The 15,528-nt window shown below is 34.8% G+C and overlaps 1 protein-coding gene across 2 annotated transcripts in view; it reads right to left on the reverse strand.

Moving 5' to 3' along the window:
* Window positions 1-4,650: 4,650 nt before the first annotated feature.
* Window positions 4,651-15,528, reverse strand: part of WDR72 (WD repeat domain 72) — a 303,206-nt gene continuing 292,328 nt past the window's right edge. For both annotated transcript variants that reach the window (XM_069098090.1, XM_069098089.1), the window contains exons 20-21: window positions 11,345-11,449; window positions 4,651-5,442 (exon numbers count right to left, since the gene is read on the reverse strand). In XM_069098090.1, coding sequence (XP_068954191.1) covers window positions 5,387-5,442; window positions 11,345-11,449 — 161 coding nt within the window. In that variant the 3' untranslated portion in view covers window positions 4,651-5,386. The remainder of the gene's footprint in view (window positions 5,443-11,344; window positions 11,450-15,528) is intronic.

A 15,528-nucleotide genomic window follows, 5' to 3' on the forward strand; every position in this document is an offset into this window, starting at 1 on the left:
TTAAGTACAACTATTACAACTTAAAATAATGCTTTAGAGGTATGTAAGAACACAAAGAAATTTGTCTTCAGACTTTCAACCTTTTCTCTCACAAAGATTTTTCAGTAACAATATGTTTGGGTCTGAAGCAAAGGGAAAAAAAAGGGGGGCAGGAGAATTTCTAGCCTTGAGTGTTGCTGCCATCTACATGGCAGGGAAACAATAAACCAAAACAAATCCAAAAACATCAGCTTCCTTGGTGGGTAAGCATCCAAACCACCTCTCCATCAAAATATAGTTCTAAAGGAGGAAAAAATAAATGTCCTGTTTTGGATGCTCTACTACTTAGCTACCATTATTAACATGAAATATTGATATTTACTGTCAACGACCTACCTCCTATTTTAAATTCTGGCCATACATGGAGTAATTGGTTTTGATTAGATTGGTGGAAATACACTGATTAGTTGAAATAAGGGCTGGGTTGAGGAAATCTCCTCTTTGAAATGAGAATAAAGCCAAAGACAGATTGATCTTGACTGTGATTGTGTGTATGTGTATCTTGGTAAGGTGAAGAAAAAGGCACCCTTCATTTCCTGCTACAACAATTTTTTATATTCTTCCAAAATATGAAGAAAAGAAATGGCTCTCAATGTGTTATCCAAGTAATTATGGTCAGCATATGATGCAAATACTAGTAACACAGCTGGAAGGCTCCTTTTAGTATTTAGTAGATGGATATAGGATTATTTTTGAGATGAAGTAATATTCCCCAACTCCATAATTGTCATGCCACTGTGTGTGAAACCCATTTACAAGTCTGCAGAAACTTGTGACATAACATAAACAAATCTTTATCTCGGCCAGATCAGCACAGGATACAAACATAGCCTGGCAATGTGAAAGTCCCCTCTCCCTGGGAAATAAACACATGGGATCAAAAAGCTGATTGATTACTTTAGAGATAATGACAATTAAAATGACTGCTAAGTGAATAAATGATGGTGTTTGGAAGCATGTGGCAAATGATGACTGCCATTGTATGATTTTATTAATATTGGCATTCTACTGGCATGTAGCACTTGGAGGATAAGACACACAGACACTGTGTCATATGAAGCATAATGTTAATAATACACTACAGAGTAGTGCCAATTATGTCTGAATTCCATAATCCCTGAATCCTTTGATCAATGACACAAACACATCATGCTTTAGAAAAAAAATATTTGAGTCTGGGAAAATGATTACATCAAGACAAGGTACCCATGATTCTGTCCCACAAGCACACTCTGGAAAAGGATAGGTTGCTCATCTAGATGATATCTGATATGCAATGAAAATAGCATCTGGAGAAGTGGGAAGAAAATGTGAAGTTTCTAACTATAGGAAGAATTACCTATATAAACAGCTTCTTCTGAAAGCTGACATAGAAAGGGACTTTTCACAATGGAGCTTTATTCTTGTTTTTCTTGTGGCAAGGAGGAAACTCACATGGAGAAATACCAGATATAATTATGAGATAACAATACTGATTTCAAACAACAACCAAACAGATAAATCAGAGGAAGCCAGGGAAAGCAGAAAGAGCACTGGCCTTTAGGGTCAAAATTGGATTTCAACCCTGGCTCTGTTACTGTATTTATTTGCCATCTTTCCAATTTCTTTGGTAGCTGTCAGCTTGAAAAGATCAAAATGCACATCAGACTAATAGACATACTAAAATACTAAGTATGGCCATGGTTTTTAAAAAGTGACTTTTTCTTTCTTGATGAGACATTTATGTCTTTTGACAGTTTTCTTCATAACATGTCTTTTGGTATTAGAAGAGGATAAAAATGGTATGTGGTATAATAGTTAAGGGACTGAGAAGCTGAAAATTTCACAATAAAATCTGAAGTGAATGTAAATTTTATCATAATCTTTAGTCATTTAAAATGAATTTAAATTACCCATTCATTATTTGCTCAACTATAATCATATGGAATGAAGAAACACATTTTTGAAATGCCATGATAGCTTCACTTTTCCTTTCAGGAACAATTTCAAAATGGTCTTAATGTAGCCTCTTAAAACTGTAACACAAGGTTTCCTGCCTGAGGCTAATCCCCTAATTATATCTACATAGACAAGTCACACCTTCACCAAGATAAAAAGGAATTCACACCTGCCAGTTTTTATCTCAGTTTTGGAAATATCCCCTTAATGAGCAAGCCAAAAAGGAATGATTAATACCACCCCCAAGTTTGGAAGAACAATGCAACAGAAGTTACTTTATAAATCAAATGATTTATTTTATATCAGTGAGGGTCACAGATACAAACAAAATATTAACTAGTTAAAAAGAACGTGATAGCACTTGCTAACCCAAAGATGACAATAAACGCTGGATCATGAAACAGTCAAAATGTGGGGTTTCTGGCTGCATTAGCAGATGGGTAAATCAATCCATGGCCAATCTGATCAACTGTGAAGCAACTATCTATTTAAAGTAGCCCAAACAAACAAAACCACTGAAGACTGACGAATAAAGCCTTTATAGGCATATTCTCAGTGTCCTCTCAGGATTATTTTTTGATAATACAAAATATTTAATGCTGCAAAAAGCATGGATGTTAGAAATTAATTTGTTTCATACATTTATAATGTACATGGGTATATACAACAACAAATATATATGTACCATCAAGCCTTTCCATTTTAGAAATTTAAATTGTCATTTGGAAATAATCTTTTATCTCAATGATACAGTATAAAAAAGCAAACTCTGAAAAAGTTATCTCTTTATCTGAAACAGTAAATACTTTCTAATATGTAAAAACTAATACTAGCTTTTCCTTAGACCTGAAAACAAATGCTAAAGATGATGACAATGTACAAATTTATTATTTTTTTTTTTTGCTTTTTGGAGGGGTAAAGGCAGGGCAATTGGGGTTGTGACTTGCCCAGGGTCACATAGCTAGTAAGTGTTAATTAAGTGAGGCTGGATTTGAACTCATTTTGAATTTCAATTTGAATTCCTCTTGACTCCACGGCCTGGTGCTCTATTCACTGTGCCACCTATCTGCCCTTATTCCTATTTTTTTCTTGCAAATGGGAAACTGCTCACATGTAGAAATAACAGTTGCAATTAAAAAGTACTAAGAATGATTTAAAAAATATATCACTAAGGTGAAGCACAGAGTAATGGGAGGAAAATTGGACTTTCTAAAGCCTTGACTTTTGAATTCTCTTTTGAGTCAAGGACCTCTTAATCTTTGGACAAGTCATCTACCTCTCTAGGCTTCAGTTTCCTCATGCATGAGATAAAGAAACTGATTTGGATTCATATATGTTACACCTGGAAGACTTTGAAGGTCACCTAGTTCCACATTGTCATTTTTAAAATGGAGATACTGAGGCTTAGATAGTTTAAGTCACTTGTCCAAGGGTGCTCATGTACACCTGCTGGAATCTAATGTCAAATGGCGAAGATGGAATTTAAACCAAAGTCCTCTGATTACAAATCCAGTTCGTTCATGCCTCACAATCTCTAAGGTCACCTTTACATCATTTTGTGATTCTGGGAAAATCTTCATCCAAGTTATGCCTGTGCAAAAGTGAGAACTTCTAAATCCAAAACAGGCTTGCCCTTGAAAATAGTCACCTTGGGAAACTATACACTTATTCAGTGTCTATTACTAATGAACCAATTATCTTTTAAAATAATCCTCAGGGACAGCTTCTGATCCTCACAAGACAACTGTCATTTACTTTATAATTAAACTTAATTTTTAATCAAAAGTAATACCAGTCAATTAATCCACTTACTTTATTTGCCAATCTTGGCTTCAATTTTCTTCCCAAAATCAAATTCATCCTCAAAGGATAAAGGTTTGCCATCATTTAGGATATGTGAAATAATGTGCTAGAGATTCTGAAGGCAATTCCCAGAGTTCCAAAAATTTCTTGAGTAATGGGAACTTCATTGGAATAGGGTTCCCAAGGTGGCTACTCAAGTCACTTAATTCATTTTGGTGATTCTGACATTGTTGTTGTTTTAATTATCTTTCATTATAGTAATAAATAATCTCTAATCTAGCATCTTTGACTGGAAAAGTCACTTTTATTTCAGCTTTTCAGGGGGATGAAATATAAATGAAAATTAGTAACATGTGTACATTAATATATATGATGTTGCTGATTCAGAAGCTGTCTTCAGGGTCATAATATGAATTTTGGGAAATGGATTGTGATGCATCTAACCATTAATGGATGGGTGAATACCTGAAAAGCTTTTCTTTTTTTTTTTATTGTTGTTTTCTCCCTCTACTGTGATTTTTTCATTGCAATATGGAGGTGACCCTAGGTTCTTGAATCATGTGTAAGTAGAATAAAATTCTAGTAGGCTTCACTAAGATGAAAAGGATTTGGCTTCAGTTATGGGTCTGGCAATGAATATTATGCTCATGTCACAAGGGCTGCCAAGCTAAGTTTGGAGATGCTCACCACCAAGTTGACTGTAGGGTGATGAATTTTTTAGAGTAACTAATTCTTGGAGACTATCTCTTAAATTATATCAGAGGGGCCATAGGTGTTGGTAGAATGAGTACCCACACCAATCAAATTACAGAGTGGTAAAGTATCATTTTCTGCATCTCAGCTAAAGAAAACCAAAGAGGACTGGAGAAGAAAGATACAAATATGAAAGTCAACTTTAATCCCATTTCTAGTTTAGATCATGCTGGCAACACCAGTGATATTCATTGTTGCAGCTTGGTTCATGAACTGATGATCGGACAACCACATTCCATCCAATCTTGAATGGGGAACAACAAACCAACTAAATGATACAGAAGCAAATGATCACACCCAGCTTTTTGCATCTGTTTGGAAGGACTGAAAGTGAAACAATCATGTGGTAGGTGATTTTACTGACTGTTTAGAGATCACATTGGTTGCTTGGTAATTGGCAAGTATGATAGAAATAATGAACCACAACAGAGCAGAGAAGTTTCAGATAGTTATTAACTGAAGGTTACAAAATCAAATGGTGGTCAATATAAAAGCCATATGTTATCTTTGACATTATAGTGTTTTTAAAATGATTCGAGTATGAAAAAATGGAACTTACAAACACTATCAAAGTTGAGCTAAGCTACAAATACTCATATGGTAGAAGACAAGCATTTTACATTGGGGATAGCAATGGAAAAACTAAGAAGGCGATTTATGAGGTAATTTAGAAAATGTTTTTTCCAAAGATATAATGACTAGAATTGTAATTTTCTAGACAGTTTGGCTTCAGAGATGGACATATTACATGGTTCTTGTATTCTAATCACAACACAATCTTAATTAAAAATTATATGCTTTCAATTCCTGATTAATTTGTTTAAATCTTAATTCCAGTAAATGAGGAGGCATTTCAACACATCTTACAGGAGCACATCTTAGCCACCCAAGGATGTGCTTTGTGCTCACCTAGAAGGAAAAGAAAAAAAAACAACAACAACAAAGTATTTGTCTTGGACTATTTAACAAATAGAAAAAGTTTTACCTAAAATTGCAAAGTATTTTATATATTCTGAAGCTAAATATTAACTTAATATATAAAACTATTCCAAGCTCATAAATGACTATTTTCCAAAATATTAAAACCTCAAATGCACATGGAACTAACACAGATTAATAACAATGTCATATAGAATCTGATGATTGTATCACCAGAACAAAAACAACATAAACAAAAGGTATTTCATTTGAAAATAGAAACTTGACCCAAATTACAAAGAAACCCATTATTCTTCCTAGAAATGACAAACACATTTTAGGGCTAAGGTCCAATTTTGTTAAAAGATACCAGTGAGACATAAGGTTTGATTCACTGAAACTTCAAATGCTTAGATTATTATAATTTCTGTGATTGAAATTAACACTTCAAATGAGGCCAAACGTGACTTTTTTTTGTATCCTTGTTAGCTGTGGTTTCTAATCAATTAGCTTAATCACTCCACATCCAATCCTCATATCCATTTTTAGAGTTTAAAAGAAAGCTAGAATTCTGGCTATTTTAGTACTGTGGATTAATGATATGTATCATGTCCATCAGCCTACTTCCCCTCACCACTTAATCCTCCCATAATGCTTTAACATTCTAAGTTAAAAACCATTTGCTCTTTGATTATGGTAAGCATTGATGTTAGACAACACATATCATAGTAATTATAAGAAATAGCATATATATTTTTACTCATGGAATTATTTTTACTTTTTCTAGGATGCTAGGTTTTTTCCCATATAAAGACTAAGAAATGTGTTCCTTGTGTTTATGATTGATGGGCTGTTCATATGTTCCACATTCTTCCTGCTTCATGCATCATCAGCAGCCATCTCCAACACTCCATTCTTGAATCTGTCCTAGTTTTCTGTTACCTGATTTTTACAGGTGATTCATGAGCCAGAATAAAAAAAATACATATACCATGGCTTATCACAAGGCAAGTATCCCTACCCTCCTTAGTAAGAAAGCTAGTTTTGTCCATCACATCCATACATGTGATATTGATTGATAAAGTTATGTATTTAACATGTGCTATATATAAAACCATATTTATAGCATAATATAGACTGATTAAAACCTACTTCAGTATGACATAGATCCTTCAACTACTTTGCATATCCTTGACTCCATAGCTTCTGACACCCCTTTTCAGTCTGAGAACATTTTTGTACCTTTTCTTCACCAGTTGATATGAACAAGAAAGTAAACATTCTTAGAAGCTTTTTAGGATTATAGAGGCAAATAAGATGTCTTTCATTTTTTTTTTCAGAGACCAGACTTATAATTTCATCAGTTGAGGGAGCTCCTAGGAAGGAACTCCCTGTATTAATACAGATTCCCCACTTTCTTTGCACCTTGGAGCCTTAGCAAATTGCTGGTGAGAAATTAAGTAATTTGCCTAGAGTCACACTGAACATAAAGGTAAGAAACATTCAGGCGTCCCTGACTCTGAGGCCAGATCTCATTCTTCTAGGCCATCTCTTCCTTTAAAAATTTTCAGGGAAAAACTGAATTTCATTCACTTCCTTAGCCTTATTGGTTAGTCCATCAGTCAGTCAACAAACATTTATTAAAAGTTTACTATGTTTCAGGGAGTAGCAGTATGCTAAGAGTTGGGGATAAAAACAAAGGGGAAAAAAATCGCCTTGCTCTCAAGGACTTCATGGTCTAATGGACAGACAAAATGAAGATACCTATATACAACCAAGTTATTTACAGAATAATTTGGAGATGATCACCAGAGAGAAGGAATTAGTGTTAAGGAGGTTGGTGAAAGGTTCCTTGCCAAAGGTGGAATTTTTAGCTGAGACTTGAAGGAATCCAGGGAGACCAGGAGATGGAGATGTGGAGGGAGATAATGCCAAGAATGGGCAACAGCTAGGGGAAATGGGAAAATGCAAAGGGTTAGAAGATGGAGTGTCTTTTGTGAGGAAGAGCAAGGAAAAACAAACAGTGAACAAGTATCTTTGTTTTTCAAAACTGAGCAGTTCTTAAGCAGAATGATATTGTTGGCCCTTAGACCTCAATAAAGGGTTTTGAAAAAGGACAATGTTGTCTCACCCTCTTTAGTAGTGGACTCAAGAGATGTCTCCTCAGGTTTATTTAGTCTATAAATGATATCACGGAAGTAACTGAAATCCAGTATTTAAACAGGATTCAGATACATCTCAGGAAACAACTTGGCTGATGAAATAAATCCAAGGGAAGAGATCTAGTTATAAGAAAATGCCAAGGTTCCCTAGCAGGACTAAAATTACAGGCATGCTCTAGGATGGAGATCCTTGCCAGCTTTAATGGTTTTTATTTAATAAAGCACTAAAAGATGGTAAATTACTAGAAAATGTTTTAAAAAATATATTAATTCATTTTTAAATGGGAATGTGTTATATGAATTGCATGCAAATCTAGTCCATCTGTAAACCTTTTATTTCTTCTGATTTGGTGACAAAAAGAAAATAAAAATAATTTTAAATTAGCAAATTATTTATTGAAATTTAAAAGTAAGCAAGTTAATTAAGCAATTAAAAAATATTTTGGCTTAAAGTAATTGTCACTTATTTTTAAGGGAGTATAAAAATAACTTTTCTGAATCTTTGAACAAAGATTTTTTCCCCTTGTTCTTTGATAGTAGCCAACTGTTAATTTGCAGATGGGCTAGGGCTTGTGTAAATAAATTAGTTTTGGCAGATAAGTCATATTCTATATAGTGAACTTTATATGGAGATGCTCGGAGGATTAAGATGAAGGAAGAGAAATGGAAGGAAGGAAGGAAATAAGGGAAAAGAAGGAATGGAAGGGAAGGAAGGAAAAGAGAGGAGGAGAGAAAGGGGGAGAGCAAAGGGAAGAGGAAGGAAGGGAAAGAGAACTTGGACCAAAATATTTTGTTTTCTATATATGTCATCTCAAGTGACTGATCAACTGAGAAATACAGAGGGGAAAAAAAACAAATCAATGGTTTGGTACAGTATAAACAAAACATGAAATAAATATCCCTCAAAACTGTTAAGACAGACTGAATTATTCATTCTTAAACTGTTAGTATTAGTAGGTAAATATTCCCTTCAATGGGAATTTTATATGAGGAACATGTCGAATAAGAATTTTATATTAAATTTTGACATCAGTTAATATTTTTTCAAATTGATGTGCTAATGAATCTTACACCTGGTAACAAATACATAAGATGAGGGTTAACATTATAAACTTTTATTAATTTGAAGAAAAGTTCTCATCATTCACTCCCTCTGATTAAAAAAATAAAAGTACACTGTACTTCTTGAAATAGGATGAATGATATACTCTTCAGTAGAAGAGTTCTAACTATATCTATATTTATTTATATACTTTATACATATGAAAGTTTTAGAGTGCTTTCAAATGAATGACATGATACCCTAAAGTTAGAATTTTTGTCATTCAAGTGGGGATGGACTTATGGAATGGGTTCATTTGACAAAAAGTCAATATGTTCTATTCAATCACACAAGAAAAATAAAATATATATATATTTTATATAGAATATATGAAATATATTCTATATCAAATACATATATACATAATTCCTCACATGCTACCCATGCCTTAGCATCCTTGCCTACCAAAATACTCACTCATGCTTCAAGCAAATGCATTCTATCATCAAAATCTTTCTTTCTAAACAAGCACCTCTGTCAGAAGTGTCTTAATTTCTTATCACAGAATTTCATCCACACAAGGAGCAATAAATAATTCATGTTGCTAGCTCTTTGTTGTGTGTCCCTGAACTGCACAGAGCTGGAAGGCTGACAGCTGTGTCAGGACAAGCACCAAAGATCTGACATGACAAGTGACTAACAAGTTTCTTTCAGTCTATAGTGAAAGAAGACAATGGCCCAAAGTGCAGAAACGAAATCCTGAGACAAAATGAAACTGCTTCTTTCTTTTTACCTAAGTGTTTGCTATGAGCTTATTTCCAACTCACAACCTCTGGTCATTTTATAGTACTGCCCAGCCCCCTTTATTCCTCACACTCGCCTGGCCATTTACGCCTGGCCACGGATCAATATGAGCAATTCTTGGAGAAATACGATGTCTCCATGACAACCGAGCCACAAATTCTCAGTGGGAGGCAGTGAGACCAGTAGTGAAATCTCAAGGGGCTTCCAGGCCTATAAGGCAAGATGTCTTAAAATGCAGGAATGGACAGAGGAAAAAGCCAGAGTAATTCATTCTTTATTACCAGTTTAATGATGTCCGATGTACAGAACAGTACTCACTTTTAAAGTTTGGATTATTTATCAACGCCTATATTATTGAATCAATAGTTCGTCTTTCTTGGTATATCCTTTTCTTTATATATAATATATGATAACTTGTATTTAAATTCTACTATAAATCTACTGAATTTTGGTTAGGAATAATTGCTTTTGGGTGGATTAAAATTTGTGCTTTTGTTTTTTTTTTGAGGGGGGGAGGCAAAGAAACATCGATTTATTCTCATCTGGACCAGGACCATATGATTTACTCAATTTCATTCCCAACAAGAACAATAACAATAACAACAACCTTTGTGAATAATTGTTAGAACATCTTGTGGGACCACAGAGATGTCAACCTAGGCAAAATAAAAAGTAACTCATTCTTTCATCTTGCTTGGTTCTGCAGGGAGGCTAATGTGGAAGGGTGATTCAGATGAGGTGTGTGATAGCACTTCCTTTCCTAAGGAATCTCAGTGTAGTAGAGGGAGCTGAAATATAATCCCATAGTCACTGGTCCTGTTGGGGTTCTGAGATGACTTAGGGGACCTGACATGGATTTCAAACTGCACCTTTCACTGAAAATTAAATCTTGGTAGCTCTCCTAGGGGAAGGATCAGGGGACTGTTTGCAGCTGCCCCCTGTCAGTGAAGGCTACAAGATTTGGAAATCTCTTAACTAAGCTGACAGGCCACAGAGAGGATGAATCAAAAATATGATGCACGGATCAGCACACAAAGATGCAAGAGGGTACACAGAAGTCAGATAAAGCAGGAAAAGAAAATAGCAAGTGCAGGGAATGGGTGGTGGTGCTGGGGAAGATATTTAACCCTTTCATTCATAGTAATGATGGGTCTTTTTGCATGCATTGTAGCAATCCAGTTGTGCCAATCTCTCTTTATAAGCTAGTTTTAATCAGTTGCTAGAATAAACAAATACACATAGACTTATTTCCTTAATGTCTACTGGATCTAATGTATTTCCTCCCCTTCATTCACTTTCAAAGGAATGAGACAGCAAACAAAAAAAAAATTCACAATTTTGACAAGAAAGTAAATTTTGTCGTGCCCAGAAGTGTTGAACTTTTTGAATAGTACTGCTGCTTGGCTCCATTTCTTTCCTGTGAAAACCCACACAGCACTCTTGTGGTTCTATTTGTATCAAGAAAGTTCAATCGACTTCTGATGTTTCCCACTTGCTCTGAGTTTCCCCCCAATTGACTGCTTTTCTACTTGACTGAAATTCATTGTTCTATTTTTTTTTAACCTTACAGCATCCTTCAGAGCTCAGAGCTTATGCTTAGGTTAACTAGTTTAGTCTAAAATTATTATAATGAACTAATAGTCTGCTTCCTTTTCAGTTAATGCCTTTGTACTTTGTAGGACTTGAATTCTTGATGAAAGAGGAAGGGATAACAGCTCCACACTCTGACCCCTGGAGGTGACTCTTAATTTGACAGTGCAGCTGCTAAGAGAAAACAGCATTACAATGTCCTTCCCCACCCTCCCCCTCTCCTTTTTCCAGAGACCCAAAAGCTGTGTCAAATTTATCATTTTATACTTGGTGACTATCTTTAAATGGCTTTCACCTGGACTCTCCAACTCTTCTAAGACACATCTGTCAGGCATGTCCTCAGCTTCTTGGAAGTTTGCCGAGTTTGAGTGGCTGTCATGCTTGACCACACTGACTGTAGCTATTAAAAACAAAGAAAAGAAAAGAAGAAAGAAAGAAAGAAAATGATGAAATGAAAAGTGGTAATATATACACAAGCAAAGAAACAAAACAAAACGAAACACACGACTGCCACTTAGTGCCGCAAATCTTTCCAAGGGCATATTTTGTAAATAGAAATAATAAATTGAAATAAAATGCATCCTCCCAGTATTTATTGGCAGACATGTAATTAGTTGAAAAATCTATAGATGTGACTTTATCTTGGACGCAAAATAAGTTCATGGCATCAGCTTAAAAGCTACAAAGTAGCAAAGCGATCCCTTCAAAGTGGAAATCGTATTTTTAATGCATAAATCTGAAACAATAAAGTCAATTAATGGCAACTGGACACACAGAGGATACAATAAGCTTAGTTAATTAGAAATACTTTAAGTTGGTAAGATGAGTCTTCTTGCTACACAAAATCATAATATTTAATACTATCGGTGTAGTGCATATTTCCATCTATTTAAATACATTTCAAAAAGAAAAAAAACATAGTACTTCAAAAATTCCTCATAAAATTTTAGCACTCACAAAATTTTATTTATTGAAAACATAGCAGACCCCAATTGAGTGTTTTGAAGGCTATGTAGCTGAATGATATGTCTTTTAGTATAGCTTTCCTTTAATTATTCTAAAATGGAAAGTTGGTTAGTAGTTTAGTTGTGCCTTACTTTTCATGACCCCTGTGGACCATATCACAACAATATTGTTCATAGGGGCTTTCTTGGGGAAAAAAAAAAGGAAAGCCCGGGGCTCCAAATAATTTGTTTAACGCAACTAGTGGTTCTCATTGGAGAGAAATATTTAATTTTTTATTTGGCAAAAGTTCTATTTTGATGTGGGGTGCTAGCACTAAATCTTCATCTTTCTTATTTGCTAGAAAATTACATTTTGTGGTCATGAATAAAATTAGTAAAAAATTAATTTTAAATATTTCATCCATCTTAGTAGTGGTATTAGTATGATGTATATTAGTAATTCTAGTCCAAACACTGTAAACTTACATCAAATACTGCAACCTACCTTCTTAGTAAATGTATATTTTTTCATTATTACAATATTAGCAATCTTTGGCTAACTAGTATATGTTCTTGAGAGATGCTACTATCCACATTCACTTTGATCTAGAAATTAAATCTGCAATTATCTGAGAAAATTGATTTCTTCCATTTTTAGTAAGGTTTTCCTTGCACATGAAAAATTTAACTCAAAGTATGAAAGTTTCTATTGGTATTTTTTGTTTGCTTTTTGCTCATTATGACCAATTTCCAAATGAAAGGTGTTGAACATAATATAGCACAGCATGTTGAAATTGACAAGAAATGATTTCTAGTACTGATTCTTCCACCAGTAGGCTCTTTGTCATGGAAGAATTTAACTTAGCTTTTCTGGGCTTCAGTTTCAGAATTTGCAAAATGAGAAGGTTGGGCAGGTTGGGCAGCTTAAGACCATATTAGTTCTAACATTCTGGTATCATAATGGCTTTTAGAGAGGCAATGAATAGAAAATCTAAATACCTAATTACAAAGGTCATATTTATTTCATAATTCTTTATGATGCCAAAGGCTCTTGTTCTAGCCTTCAAATGATGAGGAAAGTTGTTTTGGAGATTTGAAACTTGGTATCAATTATTCCAATATTTCAGAACTTGTAAGGCGATCTGTGACCTCAAGCCAGAATGGCTCACCTTGAACTTATGCTCCCATAAGCTGGTTATACCTAACTTTATGGTTTTCTTCATGTTCTCCTGATGTCACATGATATAAATTAGTAATAGTGATTCAATATCATTGTGATGTGATAGGACATAGTGAATTGAGCTGGTGTTGGAGTCAGCAAGTCCTGGATTCAAGTTAGCTGTATCACCCTAGGCAAGCTATTTAAACTCTCAATGCCTCAAGAAAACTTTTAGACTATAAATGACAGAGCAGGTACCAATTTGCACCAGTAGAGACATTTTTTGCCCATCAAAAGCGCTAATGAAATTACCAGTCTGTAAATTAATTTTTAAAAATAAAAAAATCATTGAAATATAATGTGATCAAATAATGCCATTCATAATGATAACCTAATAAACAGAACTGTTAATATGGAGGAATATATCTAGACAATATTAATTATGTTAATATGCAACAAAATCTAAAGTTGTCATAAGCCTGACCAGAAACAGACATGAAACAGCAGGAGGCCACACTTCTCCATACAGAGAAGGGGGCTGTAAGAGGAAGAAAGAGAGGATGTATATCTGTCCAGGAGCAAATGTAGAAAATAAGGGACAGCAAAGTAAAATTTATTGTATTATATTTTGAAATGGTTTCATGTACATTAACTGGCCCAACTATCTCTCTCATGTTCATTTCAAGTCAGATGTTTGTTTTTATAGAGTTTTTCTTCAAGGATTGTAAGTCCAACCTGGATACCCAAACATATCCCCATCCCCTTGAGTAATGTAGAAGATGGTCAGCAAGAGTTTCTGGGGACTTTGTATTAGCTGCCCCCCCTGCCTGGAACACTCTGCTTCCTCACCTCTACCTTGTACTTTGCTTTTCTACTTTTAAGACTCAGATCAAGTCCCACTTCCTCCAGGCCTTTCCCAGTTTCCCTCCTCTCCCAGCTGCAAGCTCTTCTCCCGTTTCAGATTATCTTCATGTCTTCAGCATGGGTATTAAATGAACCTGGATATTTTCATGTTGTTTGATCCATTAGAGTCTATTTTACTTAAGGGAAGAGAGGTGCTATTTGTTTCTCTTCTCATTGTAACCCTAGAATTTAGCACAGTGCCAGACACATAGTAAGTACTTAATCAATGCTTTTTTTTTTTTTACTAACTCAGAAAAATTCATCACCCTGTAACCAAATGGGTGATGTGTTTCTCAAACTAGGCTTATCCTCATAATGTCTATCAGTAGGTGCATGGTCAATGCCTTTTCAGCTTGGTAGAACTTATACTCCACTGGTTTTTGAGTTTTTTTTTTATACTCCACTGGGTTTTTTTTAGCCTTCTGAGAATACTAGGTCACCTCCCTGATGATACAGAAGAACTTTCTTGTAGCATCAAAAACAAGTCGGCAAAGTATTTTGTACTGATGTGGAGGTACAGTCTCTGTTCGTGAAAGAAGACCAAACTTTCTGGCGAAAGGATTCAAACCACAATCCAGGTCTTGATATAGTAAGTAATTACAAGTATTACCTGAATTGTCTGTAATTATAAACAATAACCACAAAGTATGGTGACTGAAGTCAGAGCCTTTACATTGATAGTCCTCAGTTTCCAAACTCACAGCCTCTCTACTGCAGCTATTTACTTGTGTGTGTATGTGCTTTTAATCCATAGGTGTTTTTGTTTTCTTCTTAATCTGAAAGATATGGTTATAACTTTGAATTCCATGACACAGTAGGCTCTTTGTGTTGTCAAGATTTGTTTTTTTCCTATTAAAGCTTTTCATTTTCTATGGCAGGATCATAGGTTCAGATCCAAAAGATTGAGAGCTTTAAGGCACCTGAGAGATCATCCAGCCTGACCCTCTCAGTTTATAGATGAGAAAGCTGAACCCAAGACCATAAGTGAATTGGCCAAGATCCCACAAGTTAGATGGGATTTGAACTCAGGGCCTTAAATTCAAGAGCCAATACTCTTTCCAGTAATCCTTGCACATCTTGTGAAATTATCTTTTGCACTACTTAGTTTCATATGATGATGATGCTGATGGTAAAAGAAATAGACATTTTAAGATGTGCAAAGTGCTTTAAGCATCATCAGATTGATTTATAGTACTTTTAAATTTATTAATCCACATTTAGGTTTTCACTCACTATGTATGAACATGGAAATATTATTATATGTTAGCAGTTGCAGGATTTGCAATTGGAATTCAAATCTTGGCTCTGCCACTTATAATTTGTGAGAGTCTGGGCAAGTTACTTAACCTCTCAGGAACTTGGTTTCCTAATCTGTAAAATGCGGAAGTTGGCCTTGGCTGCTCAACTCTAAATCTACGATCATAAGATCTCTGGTTCTATGTTCCACTTTTGTATATTTTCTGCTTCTATATC

Source organism: Petaurus breviceps, unplaced genomic scaffold, assembly GCF_028583685.1.
Source record: "Petaurus breviceps papuanus isolate PSGF00001 unplaced genomic scaffold, PetGlider_PUasm1.0 37, whole genome shotgun sequence".
In the NCBI taxonomy this organism is placed as follows: domain Eukaryota; kingdom Metazoa; phylum Chordata; class Mammalia; order Diprotodontia; family Petauridae; genus Petaurus; species Petaurus breviceps.